The following is a 21,823-nucleotide window of genomic DNA, read 5'->3' on the forward strand; positions in this document are numbered from 1 at the left end:
GGGCAGCATGCATCGGGGGCTGGCTTCCGAGATGCGGGGGGTCGGGTGGGGGAGGTGGGTACGTTAGAGGGGGTCACAGAAGCTGACAGCGTGGTTTGGAGGTTCGGTCTTACCATAAAGGGAGAGCATTGGGTATGTTCAGCTGGCTTTAAAGAAAGGCAGACAGAGATGAGCTGTAATGAGTCTCCGAAAAAGACGCCGGCGTTCTAGGTCTTGGTAACACAGGAGCAACGCAGTGGCAGGAGAGGGCGACAGCGCCAAGGGGAGGGTACACGGCACAGGCCTGGCAGCGTCCGGGGGCCGCCAGAGTGGGCTCCCACCCAGCGAGGACTCTGGGTGTTCTCCTGCCCGGAACCATCTCTGGCTACAGATTAACTACTAATTCACACCTGTTATCACGGAGTGTTCCGGAGTTTGCGGATGGAGGTTTTGTTTGTCCTGAATCAGCCGTGTGCCCTAAGGTAGCCTCCAGGGGCTGACCCTGCACTCGCTTACCCAGCACTGCCCGCTGAAGGCGAGAGACCGTGCCTGTTCCCAAGGCTGCGCTTTGCCCACGTGTATTTGAGCAAAGGGGCCCAGGGGCAGTGGCCCCCCAGGTCCAGGGGAAGACTGAGGTTCAGTTACCCCCTCAAGCTGAGGCTCAGGGAGAAGGGCCTGCTGGCTCCTGATCTCCAGGTGTGGACCCTGGACACCGGCCTGAGATAAACGAGCGTGGATCTGTTTATTAAATTTGAAAGCCCTGCACACAATTTAGGACATTATTGTTAACACCCCGAGGAGCTGTTCTCAGGGGTCTGACTCTGGGCCCATTAGGGGGCAGGGGCCGAGGGGCCTGGCCTCAGGGGCGCATCCCACAGCAGCCCTGAGCTGCATCCGGGAAGGTGCCCTGCCCTGCAGCCCCGCACACAGAGCACAGCCGGGACTGGTCCCCGCCGCCTGGGCTGCCAACTGCTTCTAGAAGGCCACGACTTCACTCTCACCCTCCACTTTCAGAGAGTTGCTCCTGTGTTTCTGTTTTCAAGGGATAAACAAGGAGAACATGTAACGGGGTTTTTCAAGGACGGAAATGTGCACAAGCAGACACTTGCTCGCAGACTGAAAAGTACTTCTCTGGTAACAGGCTTCTCAGCAAACTCCTTTCGTTCCCATTGCAAGTTGGGACGTGTCCTTTTCGGGGACTGGGGGAGACACGGGGTGAGGGAAAGGAGGAGAAGGGACAGGACGCCTCTCTGGTTGTTTATGAACAGTCTAGATCTGTCTCTGCTTCACGACGGGCTGCAGCTGCCAGGTCCACCCACGTGCCTGGACGGGGTGGGGTGTCTAGGATCTGGCCAGCAGGCTGAGAGAACACGGAGACAGACACGCACACGCACGCACACGCACGCACACGCACGCATGGAGGAAGTTCCAGGCTGGTCAGGGGCTTGCGCCCCGGTGTTAACCTGTGAAGAGCCCCATGCCTCCCGGGCTTCAGTGGGGGAGGGGTGTGAGGGCCGCACAGAGGCGAGTCCACAGGCAGTGCTGGGCTCTAGGCCGAGCGCCCAGCAGGCTCTAGCCTTGGATGCTCCCTGAGAACCACCAAAGCTGCCCATTACTTCCAAGAGCCCTGGGCAGACGACTGAAGGTCTTCTGGGTCAACCCCTTCCCGAACGGGACCAGAATGCGGGTGCTTTAGAGGACCTGCCTGGGTCACCTGGCCCGACCGAATTCACTGCCAACCGTGAAAAAATCAAAACTGCTTATTTTACTGCTTAAACCTTCAGAATCCTTCATTTGGGCTTTTTAAATGTCTTACCTGTCGTTTTCTTGTTTTTAGCCTTTTATGCTCCCGTTTCAGACTCATTTCCGTAAGTCCCATTTTACTCCAAGGTTTGCCTTTGGGTCTGTTCTAATCGCCTGGGGCATCACACGATTTTAACACTACGTATGAATTCAGCAACGCTTTTGTTTTTGGCTGTGCTGTGCAGCTTGTGGGATCTTAGTTCCCAGACCAGGGATCGAGCCCGGGCCCTCGGCAGTGAAAGCACCGAGTCTTAACCACTGGGCCGCCAGGGAAGTCCCCAGTAACCCTCAGGATCCATCCCTATGGCCGTGGAGAGAGGAAGGACGGGCCTCCGGGAACCCAGCGTCCAACGAGCCTCACTTGGGGAGCATGTGGAGACTCACGGGCTCGTTTTTTCCTTGGGCCTTGAGTCTTCCTCTTCAGAGGCTGCTTCTGACTTGCGGGGCAGGGTCACCTGTCAGCCGCTCGTGTGCGCCTGTCCTCATGTGAGGAGCTGTGCTTACAAGGTCCACAGGCTGGAAAGTAACTATGCGTCGTAACAAAGCCGGAAGGCAACCAGGAGTGATTCCTGCAGGAGAGTGCAGGAGGGGGCCCGTCGCACAGCCCTGCCCACAGAGAACCACTGGCTGACGCACTGCTGCCCAAGGTCACCCCCAGATGCCCGGGCGGCCAGGAGACGGGCGAGTGTGTCTGCCGATCGCTGTGATCCCCCAGAACGTCCTGAGGGACCTCCGAGCGTCACTTCTACCTTCTGAGCTAAGTGCAGGATTAATGGGGAGCCCCGAGGGCTTGAGCTGCCCCCCTCGGATGCTTCCCCAGACTCGCTCCCGGTGACCCCCTGCCCTGCACCCTGCCTGCCGCCAGCTCGTGTCCACGAGCGGGGAGCACGCAGCCCGTTTCTCAGCCGCCCATTCTGATCTTTGCTTTCTAATGATCTGGTCATTTTCAAGGGGTTAGGGTATCAGGGCAATTAACTGAATTTGCTCTTGCAGTTGGTAGGAATGAAATGAGATTATTCCTCCCCATGTGGGGCAGAGGTGGGACACTGTCAGAGAGGCCCCGGGCCAGCAGCGGGGACAGACCCTGCCCTCACCTGGGTACATGTATGTGGGTCACCTTGTATGGTTCAACCGGCAAAGACCTGGGGTGGCTCTGGAAAACTGCCTCTCCGACCCAAGTTCAGGACCAGATGAGAAACACCACCTCAGTGGATGAAGCCTTTGTTTCCGGAATGTCCTCACTGTTCCTTTTCACTGGGGTGCTCTCTCTAGACCACCCGTGGGAGCCGAGGGGACTGAGGGGCACCAGAGCCTGCAAAGAGGGTTCTCCAGGACGGACGGACGCCAGAATCGGTGGGGCGTTTCCCAGTTTACATCCCGTTGTCTCTCTGGAGAACGGAGAGGTTGTTGGAAATCGCTCTTGACCACATAAAAAAGGGATGGCTTCCTCTCCCTTCTTCTCTTTCCCGGCCCCCCTTCTTGCATAGCTGGGAGGTGAGGGTTAGCGGGGAGGTAGGGCCAGGCGGTAGATTTCGATATCCTGACTATCTTCCAGGATGTTCTCCGTGATCGGCGGTTCGAGGGCACTTAAGAGCAGCTGTGTGCCGCGGCTGCGTCTCCTGGCCAGGCTGGCTTGGAAAGGGGCAGATGACCTGCCTCCCTGCAGGGAAGGCTGAGTCCAGCAGGTCCTCGGACAAGGGCCCAATCCCCGTGGCTGCGCTGAGACAGCGGTTATGTATCGGTCACTGAAATTCCACATCTCTCTGAACCGAGTCAAAAGCAACAGCACGGGAACGTGTGGACCTTTTACTGGCTGCCCGCCTACAGAAGCCTCTGCTTGAAGAGACAGAAAACAAAAAACCCTTGTCCAGAACTCAGGGAGTGGATCTGGTATCAATTCCATCCCACACCACCTGAAGACCTGGGTCCAGCTGGCATCCCCCCTCCGCCTGCCATCCGCCTTCCGCCTGCCATCCCCCCTCCGCCTGCCATCCCCCTTCCGCCTGCCATCCCCCTTCCGCCTGCCATCCCCCTCTGCCTGCCATCCCCCCTCCGCCTGCCATCCCCCTTCCGCCTGCCATCCCCCTCCGCCTGCCATCCCCCTTCCGCCTGCCATCCCCCCTCCGCCTGCCATCCCCCCTCCGCCTGCCATCCCCCTTCCGCCTGCCATCCCCCTCCGCCTGCCATCCCCCCTCCGCCTGCCATCCCCCCTCCGCCTGCCATCCCCCCTCCGCCTGCCATCCCCCTTCCGCCTGCCATCCCCCTCCGCCTGCCATCCCCCTTCCGCCTGCCATCCCCCCTCCGCCTGCCATCCCCCCTCCGCCTGCCATCCCCCTCCGCCTGCCATCCCCCTTCCGCCTGCCATCCCCCCTCCGCCTGCCATCCCCCCTCCGCCTGCCATCCCCCTCCGCCTGCCATCCCCCCTCCGCCTGCCATCCCCCTCCGCCTGCCATCCCCCCTCCGCCTGCCATCCCCCTCCGCCTGCCATCCCCCCTCCGCCTGCCATTCCCCCTCCGCCTGCCATCCCCCTCCGCCTGCCATCCCCCTTCTGCCTGCCATCCCCCCTCCACCTGCCATCCCCCGCCACCAGCTCTGCTTCTCTACTCCAACTGTCTCTAATCTCATCTCGATTTGATCTGCAAGACAAGACGGTAGTTCAGCTGTGAGCACGTCATGGTGTCGTAGGGGGTGTCTGGGGGGTTGGGCTTTGCTGGCGAGACCCCAGTTAGCCTCGGGTGGGAGGGCACATATGAGGCTGGTACACACAGAGAGAGCTGGGGATGCGGGAGTCAAGGGCTTCTAGGGACATCTGACGCTGCTTTCGTGGCCAGGAGCCAGCCGGCACACGTTCAGGGGTGGGGGTTCTCATTATCCTTCTAGCCCCTCTTCCAACCGGGAGAAACGCACATCCCGGGAGCTGAGGTGTGGCCCTGCGGACGTGGAGGGGTTGGGAGGTGCTGACGGTCAGAGCCGCCAGGGGTGGCTGCAGGGAAGGAATTTTAAGGTCAAAGTAAAATCTGTTGTAAACTGCTAGCTCTCTAAGGTTGAATGAAGTGCTTTCTTGGGAGGGAGACGCAAGGTCTAAGTAAGCACGTGTCAACTAGAGACACAGCGGAGGGTCGGTGCCACAAATCTGAGGGCAAGTGAAGGAAATACCGATGGTCAAAAGCAATTCTTATGCCCAGTTTCCTTTTCGGTCCGGCACGAATGGAGGAATGGAATTGGGTTTGAGGAAGAGAAGAGCTGGGAAGGGGAAGGTGGGGGTTGTGAGGAAGGTGGAGACAAGGACAGAAAAGGGTGGGGCGCAAGTGAAGGTCACCCCAAAGATGCGAGGGCGGAGGGTGGAAAGGCAGCCCCCCCCCACCATGGGCTTACATCTGTTTCTCCAAAGGAAAATTCCACCCAGAAGGGGAAGGAGATTCTAGCCAGAAAGGAGAACCTTTGTGGTCCTAGGCACTCAGTTAAAATGCCCTTCTGAGCACCCCTTGTGGGGTCTTGGCCCCAAGGGGACTGGAGGAGAGGGCAGAGCAGCGGTGTGGGGGCTGAGCTGTGGTGACCGGCCTGTGCTGCCAGTCATGCTGCGGAGTGGCTGAGGACTCAGGGCTGCTCACTGCTCACCTGCAGCCCGACGGCTCCTCAGGGGCTGTTACCTGCCAGAGCTCACGCTACACGGGACTGATTACAAAATCGCCAGGGCTGTCTTATCTTCCTTGGGAGGGACAGTCATTCAAACAGATAACCAACAACGGAACTCATGAAAAATAAACGAACAATCAGCTTGCCAGGAGCGCTCACAAAATCCCATATGTGGGGGCAGAGGAGAGAGACAGAGACAGAGACAGGGACACAGAGAGAGACACACACACACGTGGACGGACACGGTGAGCCTGAAGGATGGAGAAGAAAAAGAGAGAGAGAGACAGAGACAGAGACAGGGACACAGAGAGAGACAGACTCAAGGAAACAAACCAGCGAGAGCAGCCGGCCCTCAGGAAGCAGCGTTAGACAGTGAGTGCTTTGGGGGTACCTGTCAGTGTTTCGGGGCCTGCTGAAATGAGCTCCCTCACTTCCCCCACGAGCTCAGGGAATATTCGAGGTCCCTCTGCTTTAGACGCTCTCTGGCAACACCCCGGCAGCTGGCTCAGCTGGGGACAAGTGACACCCACTGCCTGGATGGATGGCCGTCTGGCTGAACCAGGGCTGTGTCCTGACAGCATGCTTCAGTCCAGTCCTCCAATTTAGGGGAGAGGAGAGGGTTGTATGAGGACAGAAGAGGTGAGAATGAGGGAGGAAAGGAAAGAAAATTAGAGGACGGGAGGTGGAGGGGTCTCGGTCAGAAGGCGGAGGGCATGAGGGGCCCCGTTGGGTCCCGGCTGTTGCGACACCGGACAGCCGGGAGAAAACCATTAGAAACGGGTTCCAGGGGCCTTTCGGGTCAGGCCTGCAGGACCCTCCTCCAGGCCACTGCTTTGGGGCAGCCTGCGGTCCAGCACGCGGGCCTCGCTCTGCAGGCAGAGCCCGGGCTCTGCAGATGGCTCCCCGCGCCCTGCTGGAGTGCGGCTGGGCGAGCGGGGCTCTGCTCAACCCCTCAGGGCCAACTTCCTTCCCAAGCAGAGGAGAAACTACCCTTTAGGACGACGGGGGGCCGGGCCCCTCCTCACTCACATCCACGCTCTAGACACCACCTCTAGGTCGAGTCTTACCTTCATCCCTTTAAAGGCAGAGTTTCTTTTGGGGGCGGGCGGTACCGAGTCAGTGCTGCCCTCCGGTGAACAAGGCACCTTGGTGGCTTCATTTGTTGGGGGCGTGGCAGTGGAGGTGGTGCTGAGAAGGGGAGGGACTGGAGCAGCGGGGGAGGGACCAGCAGAGGGAAACAGGTGGGGGGGACGGGGGCACAGGAATGTGGCAAGGGTCACAGCTGCTCCACCTGGCTTGGCCTGACACCACCAGTGCTGACTGAACCGAGGCCCCGACGTGCGTCCCAGATGCTCCAGGCGGAGGCACGTCCCAGCCGTCCCACCTGCCCCCTCGCCCCCACCCCTTCTCCCCTCCGCCTGCTCTCTCCTCCGTCCAGAGTGCAGGGAAGGGGCTGCCCCACACGTCCTGCGCTCTTGTCCTCCAAGCCCCATGGCCCAGGGCCCAGGCGTCCGAGCATCCCCTGGAGTCCTCAGGCCTGGAGAAGTTCGGCTGAGCTGCGCTGCCTGGGGTCCCACGGCTGGGAGCGCCTGCGTGGGGCCCGTGAGTGCAGGGCCCCTGCCGGCCTGCCCGCGGAAGTGCAGGAGTCAGTTCTCCCACAGGAACGGACTCGAATCCCGCTCTCGCCACCTGTTAGCTGCACGGCCTTGGCAAACCCTGAGCAAGCTGGGCCCCTCCCAGGGATGTGACGTGTGGTGGCCCTGGCCTGGCGCCCCCCGAGGGCAGCATGCTGCCCTCCACCCCTGCCGAGCTCCTCACGAGACCCCAGCCAGGACCGCGTCACTTCACCCCGCCGTCCTGCTCAGCTGCTCTGCAGCCCTGCACTAGTTCTCTGTCTGTGTCCACGCAAGTCCCCGTCCACTGAACCTGCCTGGAGGCCCTCGGCCGCATCCTGTTCCCACCTGAGGGTCCCCGGGGCCTTCTCTCTGGAGAGTTTCTAGGTGACGACTTAGACGCCACGGCTCTCGGGTGGTCCACACGTGGGCCTGCCGGGAGGCGAGGGCGTCACTGTCAGAAGGCGTCCAGTGCAGAGCTGGTGGGGGGCACTCTGGCCCACCTCAGGCCCCCGCCGCTGCACTCAAGGACGGCCAGCCCCAAGGCGGGTCGTGCTGTCAGTCCCGTGGCCGCCTCGTCCGCGACTAGGGACACGTGTGTCCGTGATGAGGGCTCTGGGCGTCCCAGCACTCCCTGTCGTGCAGGGGTGGGGAGGGGTAACTGGGGGCTGCCGGGGGCCACTTCTGGCACCCCAGGAGCTTCCACTGACATCACAGGGTTACGTCACTAGGTTTTCCTTCTGGAAAACAGAATTTCAGACTCAAGGGATAAAGGAGGAGCAGGGAGCTTCCTAGGGGACATGACGCTGACTGCACAGACGGAGGAGAAGGCAGTGCGTCCAGAGGGGACGGGGTGGCCGGGCTGTGGCCGCGGACGCAGGATCCAGCGTGACTGCGGAGCCCCGGGTCTCCCCCGGTCACCTCGGAGGGTCCAAGGGCATCTCCCAGAGTGAGCCGGAGGTCAAGGCGGCCCCGAGCACGGCGGCCCCAGTTCAGCCCCCCATTTCTCCTCTTCCCTCAGCTGTTCACCTGTCCCGGCCTGGAATACCGTCGCTGTGCTGCTGATTCCATGTCTGACTGCAGACCGGGCGTCTGTTGTCCACCTGACATCACTGCTGGGCAGTCGAGTACACAGCCCCCCCCCCCACCCCCAGCCTCCTCCTCTTCGTGCAAACGGGCCTCGCCTCCCACCCTCCTGCCGACGCCGGCTCCATCCTCCCCGGCTTGGCCGGGACCCCACGGCTCCCTGGGAGCCCTCCTCCTCTGGCGCCCACATCCAGGCTGTCAGGAGAGGCCGTGGGTCCTGCTCGCAGAGCACACTGAGAATCTGACCGTTTTCACTACGTCTGCTGCAACTCCGTCCCCTCCCACCTGGATGGCTGCGTCCACCTTCCAAATGGTGGAGGGCTTTGCCCTTGACTCCCGCAGGGGGTCCCCGGACCACGGACACCTCTTCTCAAAGGTGCCCGAGTCTCCGCCTCCCACTCAGGCGAAGGCCCAAAGCTGCTCTCCTCCCTGACCACCGCACCCTGCGCGTCCTGCCCGAAAGCTCCTCTCCCGGGATCCGCAAGGGCATCGCCTCGCTTCCCTCAGGTCTTCGCTTTCTTCAAATTCCCCTCGTCAGTACAGCTCGTCTTGCAGAGAACGGCACCGGCCTCCACGGCTCCCTGCTCCTCCGACCCCTCCCCTGGCGCTTCTCGGCTCTCCACGTACTGCACCATTTCCTTATTTTCTGTGTCCGAACATCTCCCAGCCTTAGGACACCAGCTCCCAAGGGCGGGCTTTTGTTTGGTCCGTAATGGATCCCAGGTGCCCGGCACCAGAAGGGGAGGCTCCAGGAAGGGACAATTGTTCCTGGGGTCGCTGGGGAATCCACTTCCCAAGGCAGGGCGCCAGAGCCTAGCAGAGGCAGGAGGACGGAGCTGTTTGAGGAGAGATGACTCTGGACGTGGGGAATGTTTGGAGGGCGGCTGGGATGCACACAGCAGGTGGGGAGGGCAACGAGAGCTGGTCTCTGTAGGCTAATTGTCAAAGATGACGGGTTACAGGTGGAGAGCCTCAGGGATCCCTGACACTGGAACGGAACGTTTGTCTGCAAAAGGAGGTCTTGTGACAACAGTAAGACTAGAAAATTCGGGGAGGCCTGGAGCTGAGCTCTTGGCCCAGTGAGCGTCCAGACCCATAACCTGCCTATGGCTGGAAGGCAGAACCATACGGTGGAGGGTCCTGCCTCTGAGAAGAAGCGTTGTTGACCCTATAACTTGTCCCACAATCCTGGCTACCGTCGGGGTGCAGGGCCATGTCCGTGCTTGTGGGACAGGCCCATCTTGGCTTGAGTCGTGGGCAGTGGTCAGTGAGCTTGCTTTGATCCGGCTGGACCCATTGACCAAGAGTTCGAGTGTATCCGGGAACGAGGGCTGTGACATCTGTGCTTGGCTGGTGTGTCAGCAGGGGGGTTGGAAAGATCGTCCTTTGCTTGGGTGCCACGGTCTCTCCCCTTTAACAGCGCTGTACAGTTTTTTAATTTTTATTTATTTATTTTTTGGGCTGCATTGGGTCTTCTTGCTGCACACAGGCTTTCTCTAATTGCGGAGAGCGGGGGCTACTCTTTGTTGCTGTGCGTGGGCTTCTCATTGCAGTGGCTTCCCTTGTTGAGGAGCATGGGCTCTAGGTGCACAGGCTTCAGTAGTTGTGGCACACGGGCTCAGTAGTTGTGGCACGCGGGCTCAGTAGTTGTGGCGCACGGGCTTAGTTGCTCTGCGGCACGTGGGATCTTCCCGGACCAGGGCTCGAACCCGTGTCCCCTGCATCGGCAGGCGGATTCTCAACCACTGCGGCACCAGGGAAGCCCCAACAGTGCCGTACAGTTTACGGCCGGTTTTTAAGTGGATGCTCTTAGTTGAGCTTCAAAACCCAGCCCCGTAAATCCTCATGGTCCTCGGATCGGTGGGGGCTGGGCGGGAGGGAGAAGCAGGACTCAGGCACTCGATCTGACCCTGGTCCAGCTTCTCCTCCAGCCCCTGCCTGGGACGATGACGCAGGTGTCCTTTCTGGATGTGTGGGAGGGGGTGGGAAGCAGTCGGGGTCTCTGGACACCTCCTCTGCTCTGCATCACACGCGCCGTCCCCGTTTCTATCTCCAGACAACCCTTCGTGTGACTTTTCACAAACTCCTCAATCTGGAGAGTGAAGAGCATCTCCATGTGAGCGAAGGATACTGGGAGGAATTGGAGGGGCTTCCCAACTGGAAGCGGGGCTGGGCTGATAACTTCTCGTTTAGAAAATAAAAAACCTCCCGTGGTTCTTTAAAGATACAGACTATGGAGTGTAAGGGCTGAACCAATCCCGGCCGGCAGGAGTCCGCGAGAAGAGGCTGAGATGCACGTGTTCATCAAAAGGCGTCATGGACGGAACAGACGAGAATGCTGGTCCCCCGCCCCGGGAGGCCTGGCTCCAGCCGAGGGGCAGCAAAGGCACGGGCACGCTCCATCCTCACTGTGCATCGGCCAATGGGGGTGCTCATTCGCGTCTGTCAAGCTCAGGCTCACGGCACACAAGCTGGGCGCCGAGGCGAATTGTAAATGGAAACTGTTGTACAAGTGGACGGTCTGTATGTGGCTCCACGTGCCGTTCCTGGGGTCCTGCACCACCCCCAATTCCAACAGTCACTTTCTGGGGTAGAAATTTTATACTCTAGAATTTTTTTCCTTTGTCTTGGTTTTTCTTTAAAAATAGCAGTGATTTGAAAGAAAACGGCCGGCTGAGCGATGGCGTGGGCCTGGCCAACAGTGAGCACCCCAGAGGACCCTGGGACTGAGGTGGGTCCTCTGCACCCAGGGAGCTGCCTGCTGTCACCCTCCTGTGCGTCCCTGCCATCGGCCCCAAGTCCCCTGGCATGGTTCCCCACAGGGACCCACCCTCCAGACGCAGGCAGATCCTGCCCTTCCCTGGTCTCCCCCGAGGGCCCCTCGGGCCGAGCACAGGCCCTGGCCGGTGGATACTTGTAGGTAGGGACGTGACAGCTCCTGGGATACAACTTGGGGTCCATCCAGCCACTTGGGGGGGCAGTGCCAAGGGAGGGGAGGCATGGGGTCTGAGTGGGGAGCTTGGTTTCCTTGTGTTCCAATGATTCAATGGCAGAGGTCAAGGGAGTGTACACACGTACGTACACACACGTACACACGTACGTACACACTCACACACACACACACACACACACAGACACACATACAGACACCCCGCAAGACAAAGACGACCCTGGGGGATCCCCGAGACAGGGGCAATCGAATCTATGCTACGGGGCGAGCAGGGAGGGGGCCAGGTTGACGGGGGGACACAGGGAGAGCAGAACAGCCTCCTCCCAACGTCCACCCGCTCGAAGGGGGCAGACAGGACTTCTGATCAGCGGAAGCAGGACATATAATAACATCAGTTCAACCGACTGGCAGCCGACTACGGGGTGGAGGGGGCAGGTAAGGACAAGGGCGGGGGACGGTGGCCGTCGTGGGGTGCTTCTGACACCTTAGATCAGAGCTCTAGAGCATCTGCTCCGCGCTGCTATTCAATGGTTCAGTGCACCAACATCTGTGCAAACATTACCAAGTCTCTTAATCAAGGAAAAATCCTGACAAAACACTAAACCACACATGTTAAAAACCAACCGCAAGAGGGCTTGCCTATGGATAACGAGAGAAGACTGAACATGCTGGGGAGCAGAGGGACGTGTGCAGGGGCTAGAGGGACTGTCTAGGAGGGGCAGCTCCCGGGGGCAGGTGCAGGAGGTCTTGGAGCCGGGGTGGTGGTGGTGAGGGGAGAACCAGGCAGGGGCAAGGCTGGTCCTCTGGGGCAGGTTCACCTGGGGCCAGGTGCTCCCACAGCAAGTTGCAGGGCGGGGGGGCGGAGGAGCCCTCTCCAGAAAAGAGGGGTGTGGGCTGTTCTCCCCCGCCTCTCAGTGGAGGGGCTGTTTTAGCGTGAATACGATGGGCTGACAGTGCCGGCCAAGTGCGAGCCGTCACCCGTGGTCCTCGGGAGAGCTCATTTCCCGGATGCTGGGAGTGGGAAGGGGCTGCGCTGGCAGCTGCCCAGCGGTTGTAAACACCCTTCCACCGTCTCACTCTGGGATCCCAGGGCTGCATCCTCCTAGACAGTGTGTGTCATGCTAGGCCAATTGCCAAGGGGGAAGGAAAGGAGGCAGCGATCAAAACTCAGAAGGAAAGGGGGCCTAGCTCGTTCCAAACGTTAAAGAAAAAAGAATAAAAACATTTTGAAGTAAAGCAACGAGAAAGAAAATCCTTTCAACCAATTTAAACAAACCAACCAGAATAACTTAGTGGGAATAAGGAGCTGGGAGGAAGCGGCAAGGAGAGAGCAACGGGGTGAGCGTGGGGCGGGCGCGGCGTCGCGGGGCGGGACGCCGGTACTTACGTTTACCTCGGTGATGGCTATGTCAACAATGCTACCAACAACAATCAAGGCGTCAAACGTGTTCCATGCATCACAGAAATAGTGCTGCATGGGGCAGAGGGGCCAAGGGAGGGAGACAGGAGAAAAACCAACAACAAAGAAAAACAAAACAAAAGGAAGAGGAAAATGAAAAAAAAAAGCATGAAAGAAAGGAGAGAAGAGGAAAAAAATGAGAAAAGAAAGAGGTTATGTGGGCATACTGGACCCTCTTACCACTCCACAGTTCTGGAGGTGCACACCTGGCACCGGTGCTCGCCGAGCCTGACAAAAGGCGGGTTAGTCGGGGCGGGGGGGCCGGGCGGGGGTCCTGGAGGAGGAGACGCCCCGGCCGCCCCTTGTCCGGCCCGGCAGAGTGGGGACAGTGCGGGGGCTCACGTCCCCCAGGACGGCGGCAGGTGCAAGAGAAAGCATGACTGGCGGGGGTAAAACAGGAAAACCAAACAATGAACCGGAGGAGGTGAAGAGGGAGGGACACGAAGGCGTCCTGGGCAGAATCATACTCACATTCGTCTCACTGAGAATGACGTCAATTACGCTGCCAATTACGATGAGGCAGTCAAAGACATTCCAGGGGTCACTAAAGTGGCCCTACACGGGGCGGCAGGACGGGAGTGAAAAGGAAGGTCAGACAGACAAGAGCAGAGCACCGCCGTGGGCCGCACCGTCGCTGCCGAGCGGGGCGGGGTCCTCCCCCTCCAGACCCAGCCCCCTCGCCACCCGCCCTACTTCCCCAGCCCCTCCCAGGCCTCCAGCGCCTCCTAGGAGGCCTGCCTGCAGGGAGGGAGGGAGGGAACGGGGCGGGGGCCCTCGCGGGGTGGTCTGGGAATTAGCAGGCGGCCATTGGTGTGGTCCAGGCACAGCCAGGCCCTCTGGGCTCAGGGGTGAGCCGTGTGACGCTCGTGACAGTGAGGGGACCATGGCCTCAGAGCAGCATCTACAAGGTCACCCTCGTGGCAGCCCTGGACGGGCCCGGTGCCTCTGGACGGAGGCTTTCCTCCCTGCAAGGGGACGGAGGCCAGGCCAGTCCCAAGGTTTGGTGATGTGGGAGGTGACCCTAGACCGGCTCTCGGGGCAGGGGTGTCTGAAGCACCGCCACGCTCAGCTCCATCATTCTGACTCAGGATCCTGCTGAAGCGGCCCCCGCGAGAGTGAGGTTCTCACAGCCTTTGCTGCAGGCTGGGTGGGGCTCTGGGGGCTGTCGTGTCTAGGGGGAGCGATCAGGATGCTGACTCCACTCCTTTGTCCTGCACACATGGATTTTGTTTGTTTTACACCATATTTGGGGAAGGGAACAGAGGAATGTTTTTCAAAGACTTTTTCAAAGTTCATGGACAACTGGTCAACCAAGGGCTGTCCCCTTCCTGTGAGGGTTCTTGGAGTCCTGGGTGGGCAGGCTCTCTGCAAAGAGAGGGTGGGTTCTTAGGTCTGGACCACTGCCTCTCAGAGTGCAGGGGAAAGGGAGCAATGCTCTGTGACACACAGATGTTCAGGAGCCCCGGGAACCCCACAGCCGTCCTCCCCAGGGGTGGAGCGGGGAGGGCCCAGCACCGAGGGCATCTGTCTTTCCGTAAGAAAGGACATCTGCCCCTTTGGTTCTTCAAGGGATGCCCCAGCCTCTGAGCCACGAGGTGGGGCTTCCAGGAGATGCACTTCTGAGGTTGGTGAGGAGGTAAGAAAGCATCGGGCTGGCCTCTTAGAGTCTGCCCGGTCCCTCTCCCTGGCCCTCCTGGGGCGGCCAACTCTTGCTCTCTATTTCTGAGTCCCAGGAGGCTGTGCTCTCCCATTTCTTCCCGACTCCCTCCAGCTCCCTGACCGCTCCACCCCCACCCTTCCTAGCCATGCCCCCTCTCAGATGGATCACAAGACATGCTGTCCCAGGGCTGTTATTCTTAGTGTGGAGGTCAGGTCGCAGGGAAAGGGACCTCTCGGTTCCCAGGCCTTTCTGCCAAAAAAAAAGCAGAAATGCCACTGTGGAGACTCTGGGCAACCCGGTGGGGAGCAGAGGCCGGCCAGGGCATGGGTGAGGTGAGCGTCACTTGAAACCCTTTCTGGCTTCCCAGAGTATTTTTCTGAATATCCTGGAGCCTTTGGGGGCACCGAGAGGCTTCTCTCTCCCATTCGAGTCACGTGCTGTGAGCGGGAACGAACCGACCCCCTCCAGGGTCCTCCCGTGGCATCACAGGGCACGTGGAGAGCACTGGTTTTGAGGGCAAAGAGTGAAGACCCCGTGCCAACGACAAATACGCGTGTGCTTTAACATCAGGTTTTGGGAAACACTGGGGGACTATCTCTAGAGAGGAAAACCATCTCTGTGGGTAGAGCTGTTTCGGGAGGGAAGGGGAGGGGGTGTCCAGGAAGAGGAAGGAGGGAAGCAGGAACCAGAGGAGAGTCCAGGACGCCCCGCATCCAGCCTAGAAAACGCAGTGGCAAATCGTTATTCGGGCCTGGGGGGCGAGAGGAGGAGAGAGGTCGGGGGGCGTCTCGGCGCTCAAGGAGAGGGGAGGGGCTGGCATCTGCTCGTTCACCACAGGGACCTGGAACAGATGGGGGAGTTGGCCTCGGTCCACAGCGTGGATGAGGCGAGAGACAGAAAGGGAGAAGGCAGGCAGAGGCGAGGCAGATGAGCGGTTAACAGCTGGCGAGCTCCGGAAGGAGCCTGGCCCCCAGGGACCCTGCAACCCTCACCCACCCCATGCACCGCCTGTCATCCCCACTCTTGCGCTCTTCTGTGTTCGTGCACAGGACGGGCAGGCCCGCCCCAGTGCTCTGCGGCCGGCGGCTTCCGCTGGGTCGCCTGGCCTCACCCGCCCCCTTGCCCTCCACCGGCTGTGCTGCTGGCGCATTTGGTTGGCCCCTCTGTCCTGTGGGCCCGGGGCCAAGGCCTCCACTGGCCGCAGAGCCCCACCAGTTCCCGCCCGGAGGAGGTTTACACACGGCCCACGGTGCGGGGGGTGACAGGGTCCCTTTAAGAGGCAGCTTCCCCCTGCCCTGTCCACCCCCTTCCTGCCCCGTCAACCCTCCAAGCTGGACCATGAACACAGTTTCAGATCCAGCTGTCAGCGCCTCCTCCCAGCCGTCCACACCCATCCCAGAAGCACGCTGACACCCTCCAGGGGGCTCGACAGGTTGCCGAGGGACACACCTGGCCAATTCCCCAAGTGGGCAGGGCCTGGGAGGAAGGTCGCCCCTGTTGTCAGTGCAAGAGCTGTGTCCTCTCTCTCCGTCACACACATGCACACACACACACACACTCGCACACACACCTGTTGTCACCCATCTCCTCGACTGCTGGAAACCATGGGTGACATGGGTTTGGGGAGTATGATGGAGGAAATAGAATGGGAAAACAATCATAGACTTGTTTTCTCGAAATCAGGCTGACCTCCAGGTCATACCTGTCACTCGTTCTTTCTCTGGTAGAAGTCAGGGATAGCGAAAGGGGCTCTGGGCTCTCCCTGAAGTGGGGAACCAAACCTCTCAATGTCCAGATCCTCAGAGCCAGGCAGGGCTGCCCACGCAGGGGCGGATGGCGTTTTGGGGGAAGACTTTCTCTCGCCACCTCTAACCCTGCAGGGTAAGTGGGTCCCCAGCCTCAGGAGGTCTCGTGCGTGTCCCCCTGGGCTGAAAGGCAAGCGCCCCGCTGGGAACAATCCCTTCTCCGGAGGGCGCCGACCCTCTGCTCACTGGCTGCCACGGCAGAAGAGACGTGGACCAAATCGATCCTAGGCTCAGCACAACGTGACTAGGAAAGGACGCTGCTGCCCAGCACCCACAATGCACTTCACCTGCACGAGAACTTCGGATTTTCCTCTCTCGGATTATCTGTGCCCTGACTCACTCCACCCCTGGAGCTGTTCTGAGCTGGAAGAGGCGGTGTAGTGGTTAAGGGTGTGACCCGCAGAGGCAGGTGTCCGGGTTCGAGTCCTCCATCTAGCACTTACTGGCTGGGTGACCTTGAGCAGATAACCGCACCTCTCTGTGCCCCAGGTTCCCCCTATGACACGGCGACCTGTGGGTTATGGTAGGAATGACACAAGTGAAGGGCCTCCACCTGTAGGAAGCCCAGTGAGTTCCAGCGACTGCCACGGTTGCTGGAGCTGGTCCATCCCCTTCTAGGGAGGCCAGACGCACAGGGTCAGCTTTGGGGGTGGGACTGAGCAGTGGGGAAGGCAAGGCTCAGGAATGTGGAAGGAGGAGGGGGAACGTGAAGGTTCCAGAATCCCAAGCTCCCTTCAGTGGGTCTCATCTTGAATCCTAGTGAGGACTGCCTGTCCTGAGATTCTCGGATGAAATCCAGGATCACTTGAGATTGGTGACCGTAAGTAAGCTGTCCTGGCTAGCTTCTGTCAAACTCAGGTCCACACAGATAGTGAACTGCCAGGTTCCTAGAAACCACTATTCCTCCCAGGGAGACCCAGGCCCCTTTTGCTCTGGCTGGAGGGGTGGGAGGAGAGGAGTGGGCTGCCAGGTGGGCCCACATCCTGTCTCTGGTCCCGAGAGCAGGGCTGCTGCTGGGAGGTCCAGGCACACGCCCTGGCCCTGAATTCGGGACTCTCAGCCCCTTCCCCGCCCAGAGCAGAGTGAACACAAGCTTTAAAACAGGACGGTGGTGAGAGGGGTCCACAGGCGTCTACACACCTGGGACTGTGCTGCCATTGCTGGCTTTCTTCTCCTCTCCATCCCCTCCCGCGCGGCTTCCTTATCTACCTCTGACGGGTCCAGCAGAGAGAAGGCAAGGAACACAGAGGAGGTGACCGGACGCTCTTCCTGGTGGGGAAGCTGACTGGACTTTGTCCGGGTCTCTGCCCCAAGACTGTTCCCTTCCAGGGACACATGGGGCCCCAGAGATCGACGTGGCGGGTGGGGGGCGGCCCTGGGTGGAGGCTGGACGTGGAGCTGCTGGAAGCAGAAAGGGCCATCTGGGGGAGGCGGGGCCTAGCATGGAGTGGGCAGACGGCGTGTGCTTGGCCAGGGAAGGGGGCCCAGCCGAGTAAGGGCCCTGCTGGCGTGAGCTGGGAGGCTGTGCCTGGTTCCGGGTCGTGGGATGGGGAGATGGGAGGTGGTGGGTGCAGCCGGCGGCTGAGTGTCGCCACACAGAGGTAATAGAAACCGTATGACGTTAGGATGTCATTCAGACGTAACAGTAATTGAGGAAATCACTGGCATCTAGTGGGGCGGCATGGCTGGTGCACAGCTGTCCCCGGCCCCTGGCAGCTCCCACCCTGTGACGCGCCCCTTCAGAAGCCCTGGAGCCCCCCAGCAGACAGCCCGGGACGGGGGCGGGCGGGGCAAAGGGCAGCAGCAGACGGGGCCGGGGTCAAGGAGACCCTGGGCGGGTGGCGGTGATGGGGCCGCACTCCAGTAGTGAGAGGAGTGCACACTTGGAAGTGGACATTGCTCTCGTTTCTCCTTTGGAATTAAGCTTTTTTCTCCCCAGGAAGGTTTCAAAGGCCCTCAGTCATTTATCTCACCAAGATGTAACGGGTGCTTCTGGGTGCCTGGAAGTGCACAGATGTGGGCAGAGCGTGAGCCCAACCTGACCTGCCGCCTCCCACGGGGTGAGGGGACAGGGGGTTGGCTGGGCTCCTTTGGGGCCTGGGGAAGGTTTCCTCCGCCCCTGTTGGCACCTGGGTCCATGGCAGGACCCCGCTGCAGGATCGTCCAGGACGAGGGTCCAAGGGGATATGCCTCGAGAGCGGGCAAGGCCGTCTGACACGTGGCAACGTCCGCAGGCACCCCACTTCAAAGGAACACGGGGGGCCCCCTGGAGGCGGGAAGGGGATGCAGAGGACGGCAGCCTTGGTGGGGGCGAGGCGTCATCTGCCCACCTGGAATCTTCTCCCGGCCCATCCCGCAGACTACGCCCCGGGCGGAGTCCCCCAAACCTGACCTGACCATCCCATCCTCGCCCTCCCCCCTTCCCGACGCAAGCCACCTAATGGGCTGGCCCCTCCTTAGCCCCAGGGGGCGTGGCCCACCGCACCCCTGCAGCCTCCACCTGTGCCCACTCTAGAGAACCTGCCCTCAGCTCCAGAGATGCGTCACCAGGCCTGGCCCCTCCTGTGTCAGACAGAGTGACTGCCAGCCTCCAGGGGAGGGGAGGCGGGCCCAGCTCATGCAGCCTTGCCGGGACTGTTCCTGCCACCATCGTCTGGGTCTCGGCCCTGCTAGCAGCCCTCCCCCGCCCCTCCCACAGGTCCAGGCTGGCGGGTCTGGACACCACTGCTCACAGGCGCAGGGGGCTCGTCCCCTCCCAGTGACTCTCACGTGGCCGTGTCACCCAGCGTGAATCATCTCCACGTTAAATAATGAAACGCAGCAGCTGCCCTGCCCTCCCCACAGGGGGCCTTTCCACGAGTGCTGGGTTTATTTTTGATCAGACTGACTTCAACGCCCCCGCCCATCTGGCAGATCACCGGTAAAGGGGGTGCGGGAAACTAAACACAGACGTTTCCCATTATAACTAAGGAATTATAGACATATATATATATTTACATTATGTGTATAGGTGTGAGTTTCCTATACATAAAGATTTAGATTTTCTCTGAATTTTATTTAAGGAAATTAAGGAAGTAGTACTAAGTATTTATTGCCAAAAGGGAGTTTTGGTTCTCCAGTGATTGAAGCCCACCAGCCTGAAAGAATGTCTAAGTTTCATGCAAGTTCCGAAAAGGAAATATTCTTGCTGGCTCTCGGTGTTTTTAGAGTTGGACTTTCCATGTCGGAAGGAAATAGAAGGAGACGTTCACATTTCTAGTGGTAGTTTGAGCTGCGCTGAACCTTGGCCGCTAACCGGCTACCGAGTCCCAGTTTCTGCTACACGTTACCTACTTGCTCCTCAAGCAAACGATCCCTAAATGCTCTTTCAGGACCAGCAGGGCCACTCTCCCCGGGGCCTTTCAGGACCAGCAGGGCCACCCTCCCCGGGGCGGACCCGGCCCGCACACCGTGGGGCCTGCCCCCTGCAGATTTCCCAGACGCCCAATGGAATGGTACTGGGGGCCTCTGGGAGGTGATTAGGCCATGAGGGTGGAGCCCTCAGGAACGGGACTGGGGTCCTTGAACAGGGGACCCCACAGAGCTCCCTCGCTCCTTCCACCTGCGAGGACACAGCTGTGAGCGGACGGGGCCCCCTTCATTGGACGTGGCCCTGTGCTCCTATCTGGGACCCCCAGCCTCCAGACCGTGCGAAGTAGATTTCTGCAGTTTGTCCTGGCAGCCGGGCAGACTGAGATGGCCATGACCCCACTCAGGCCCAGCTAAGCCAGCCTCCCCACATTACCGAGGAACGGACGCGGAAAGGACAGCCCTACCTGCCCTCCCTGCTCGTTCGAGGTGATGCTGAGCGGGGAGGTGGGCTTCCTGCTCTGTCTCCAGAATTTCGTCTGTCGGTGGGATCTGGGGGCAGGGGATGATCAAGCAAGAGATAAAGTAAACTTTGTTTTGTAAGAAATAAAGCCTCACAAAAATCTTTGCCCCTTGCAGAAACGTCCGCTTGGTTAAGACTGTTAGGAGGGGAATTAGGGCGAGTGGTACAGCTGGATCCAGAGGTAAAGCTGGAGAGAAAGCAGGTTTTAGCTGCAATGTGGTATCTGGTGAAGACAAAGCCAGTTTCTAGTAGTTTCAGCTTTCCAGACAGGAGACGGAATGGCCCTGGCTGGCATCCTCTCCTGCCGGTCACCCCACTTTCTCCTCCATCTCCTGGTCCTTTACTGGCTCTAAGGAAAGGGTCCTGACGTTCTCTCAGTAGCTCAGGGAGGACTCCCTCCCAGGACCCCAGCCCGATTGCTCCTGCCTACGGGGTCTTCCCGGCACTTGGAAGAGCCCGGCCCTGGTTCCTCTCGCCCCATCTGCCCGGGCTGTCCCGACGGAGCCTACCGTTTGGTGTGGTCCCCGCTGGCCTTCTTCAGGGGGACAGAGGGCAAAGCCGATTTTGGACGTTAAGGAACATCATAGCCTAAACTTGAGTCCCGCTTGAGCGGGAAGGCAGACGGGTCCCTTCCCTCATCAGACGGTCACCTGCTGGGGGGCTCGCCCTGCTTCTCCACCCGCCTGGCCCCTCTCCCAGAGCGGGGGCGGCTCGCTCACCGGGGACAAGGAAACACCAGAGACGGCGGGTCCAGCCTCGGAAGCCCCCTCCCCATCTGCTGGGGCAGGGGTGCCCCTGGGGAGCCCCAAGCTGTCTGGAGGTTGTGCTCATGTGAGAAAGGCTGTCACTAAAGTGGAAGCAGATGCTGGGTCTTCAAGGAAAGAAGGTTCTGGATGTGGACAAAGCTGAGGACAGACGGAAGAACCGGCTGCAGTTTCCTGGCTGGAGACGGTCTCCCTGAAGGCTCCCTGACCCCCCACCCCCACCCATCCTGGCCCCTTCTGCCAGTCCAGCCCTCATCTGTCCCTCTGCCATGGCCCAGGGAAGGAGTCAGCTGGTGATGACTCTTCCTACCTTGACCGTTCACCCCGGAAATCTGTACCGTGTCTCGGGCAACAGTCCTTCCCAAGACAGGAAACCGACCTAAGGATGGCAGAGGAGACTTTGTTCTGGGGGCACCAGGGTCCAGGACCCTCACGCACAAGCACAGCCAGAAATGCGGGGAAGGCTGCCTTCGCGCTCGGCAAGGCCAAGGCCGTCCACACTCCCAGCTCAGACTTCCTGGCCGAGCACATCGGCCTGGCCCGGCCCCACAGCCTGGTGCTGGCCACTGAACCGCCTGCCTCGGCATCTGCAGCTCCTGGACCCGGGAGGTCCGGGGACGACTGGGGGGCCAGGAGGGGACCCACACGGGGGACGCCGGGCCAGGAGCCGGCCTTACTCTTCCCACAGGGCTCCCACACCTGAGATCACCCACCTGGGTCCATGAAGCCAGAGCAGTTGGGGTGAGGCGGACGGATGGAGGGATGCAGACCCCGCGAGCGGCCTGCGGAGAAGCGGTGTCTAGAGCCCCATGGCCCATTATGGCAGCCGTCGGCCATGTGGCCACACAGATTTGAATTAATTTAAATAAAATTAAGAATCCAGGCCTCGGCTGCATGAGCCAAGGTGCCCAGGAGGCGGGTGGCTGTTCACAGACCGATGGTGGGCACGGAGCGTCTGTATTCCTGCAGACGGTCCTGGCGCTGGTCTGGAGACCGCACGCGTCCCTTGGGTTGAAACGCCTTTGGGCCCCAGTTTCTCCTGCGTCAGGAGCGTCCCCGAGGCTCCAGTTGCTCTTACGCCCAAGAGCCGGGGGCCAGGGGGGCGATGAGTGTTTCCATTTTGGTTCCACTCGCTTTCTGGACTGTTCTCGGCGGGGAGGGCGTGGAAAAGCGTTTTGATCCCAGAGAGCTGTGGGG

At 60.3% G+C, this 21,823-nt stretch overlaps 1 protein-coding gene across 2 annotated transcripts in view; it reads right to left on the reverse strand.

Annotated features, from left to right (window-relative positions):
* Positions 1-21,823, reverse strand: part of CACNA1C (calcium voltage-gated channel subunit alpha1 C) — a gene marked incomplete at its 3' end in the record, with an annotated part of 458,987 nt that overhangs the window by 30,905 nt on the left and 406,259 nt on the right. For both annotated transcript variants that reach the window (XM_082665273.1, XM_082665272.1), the window contains 2 exons: positions 12,455-12,538; positions 114-146 (listed from right to left, as the gene is read on the reverse strand). In XM_082665273.1, coding sequence (XP_082521399.1) covers positions 114-146; positions 12,455-12,538 — 117 coding nt within the window. The remainder of the gene's footprint in view (positions 1-113; positions 147-12,454; positions 12,539-21,823) is intronic.

The sequence above is a fragment of the Grampus griseus genome, assembly GCF_964374135.1.
Source record: "Grampus griseus genome assembly, chromosome: 11".
Lineage (NCBI taxonomy): Eukaryota > Metazoa > Chordata > Mammalia > Artiodactyla > Delphinidae > Grampus > Grampus griseus.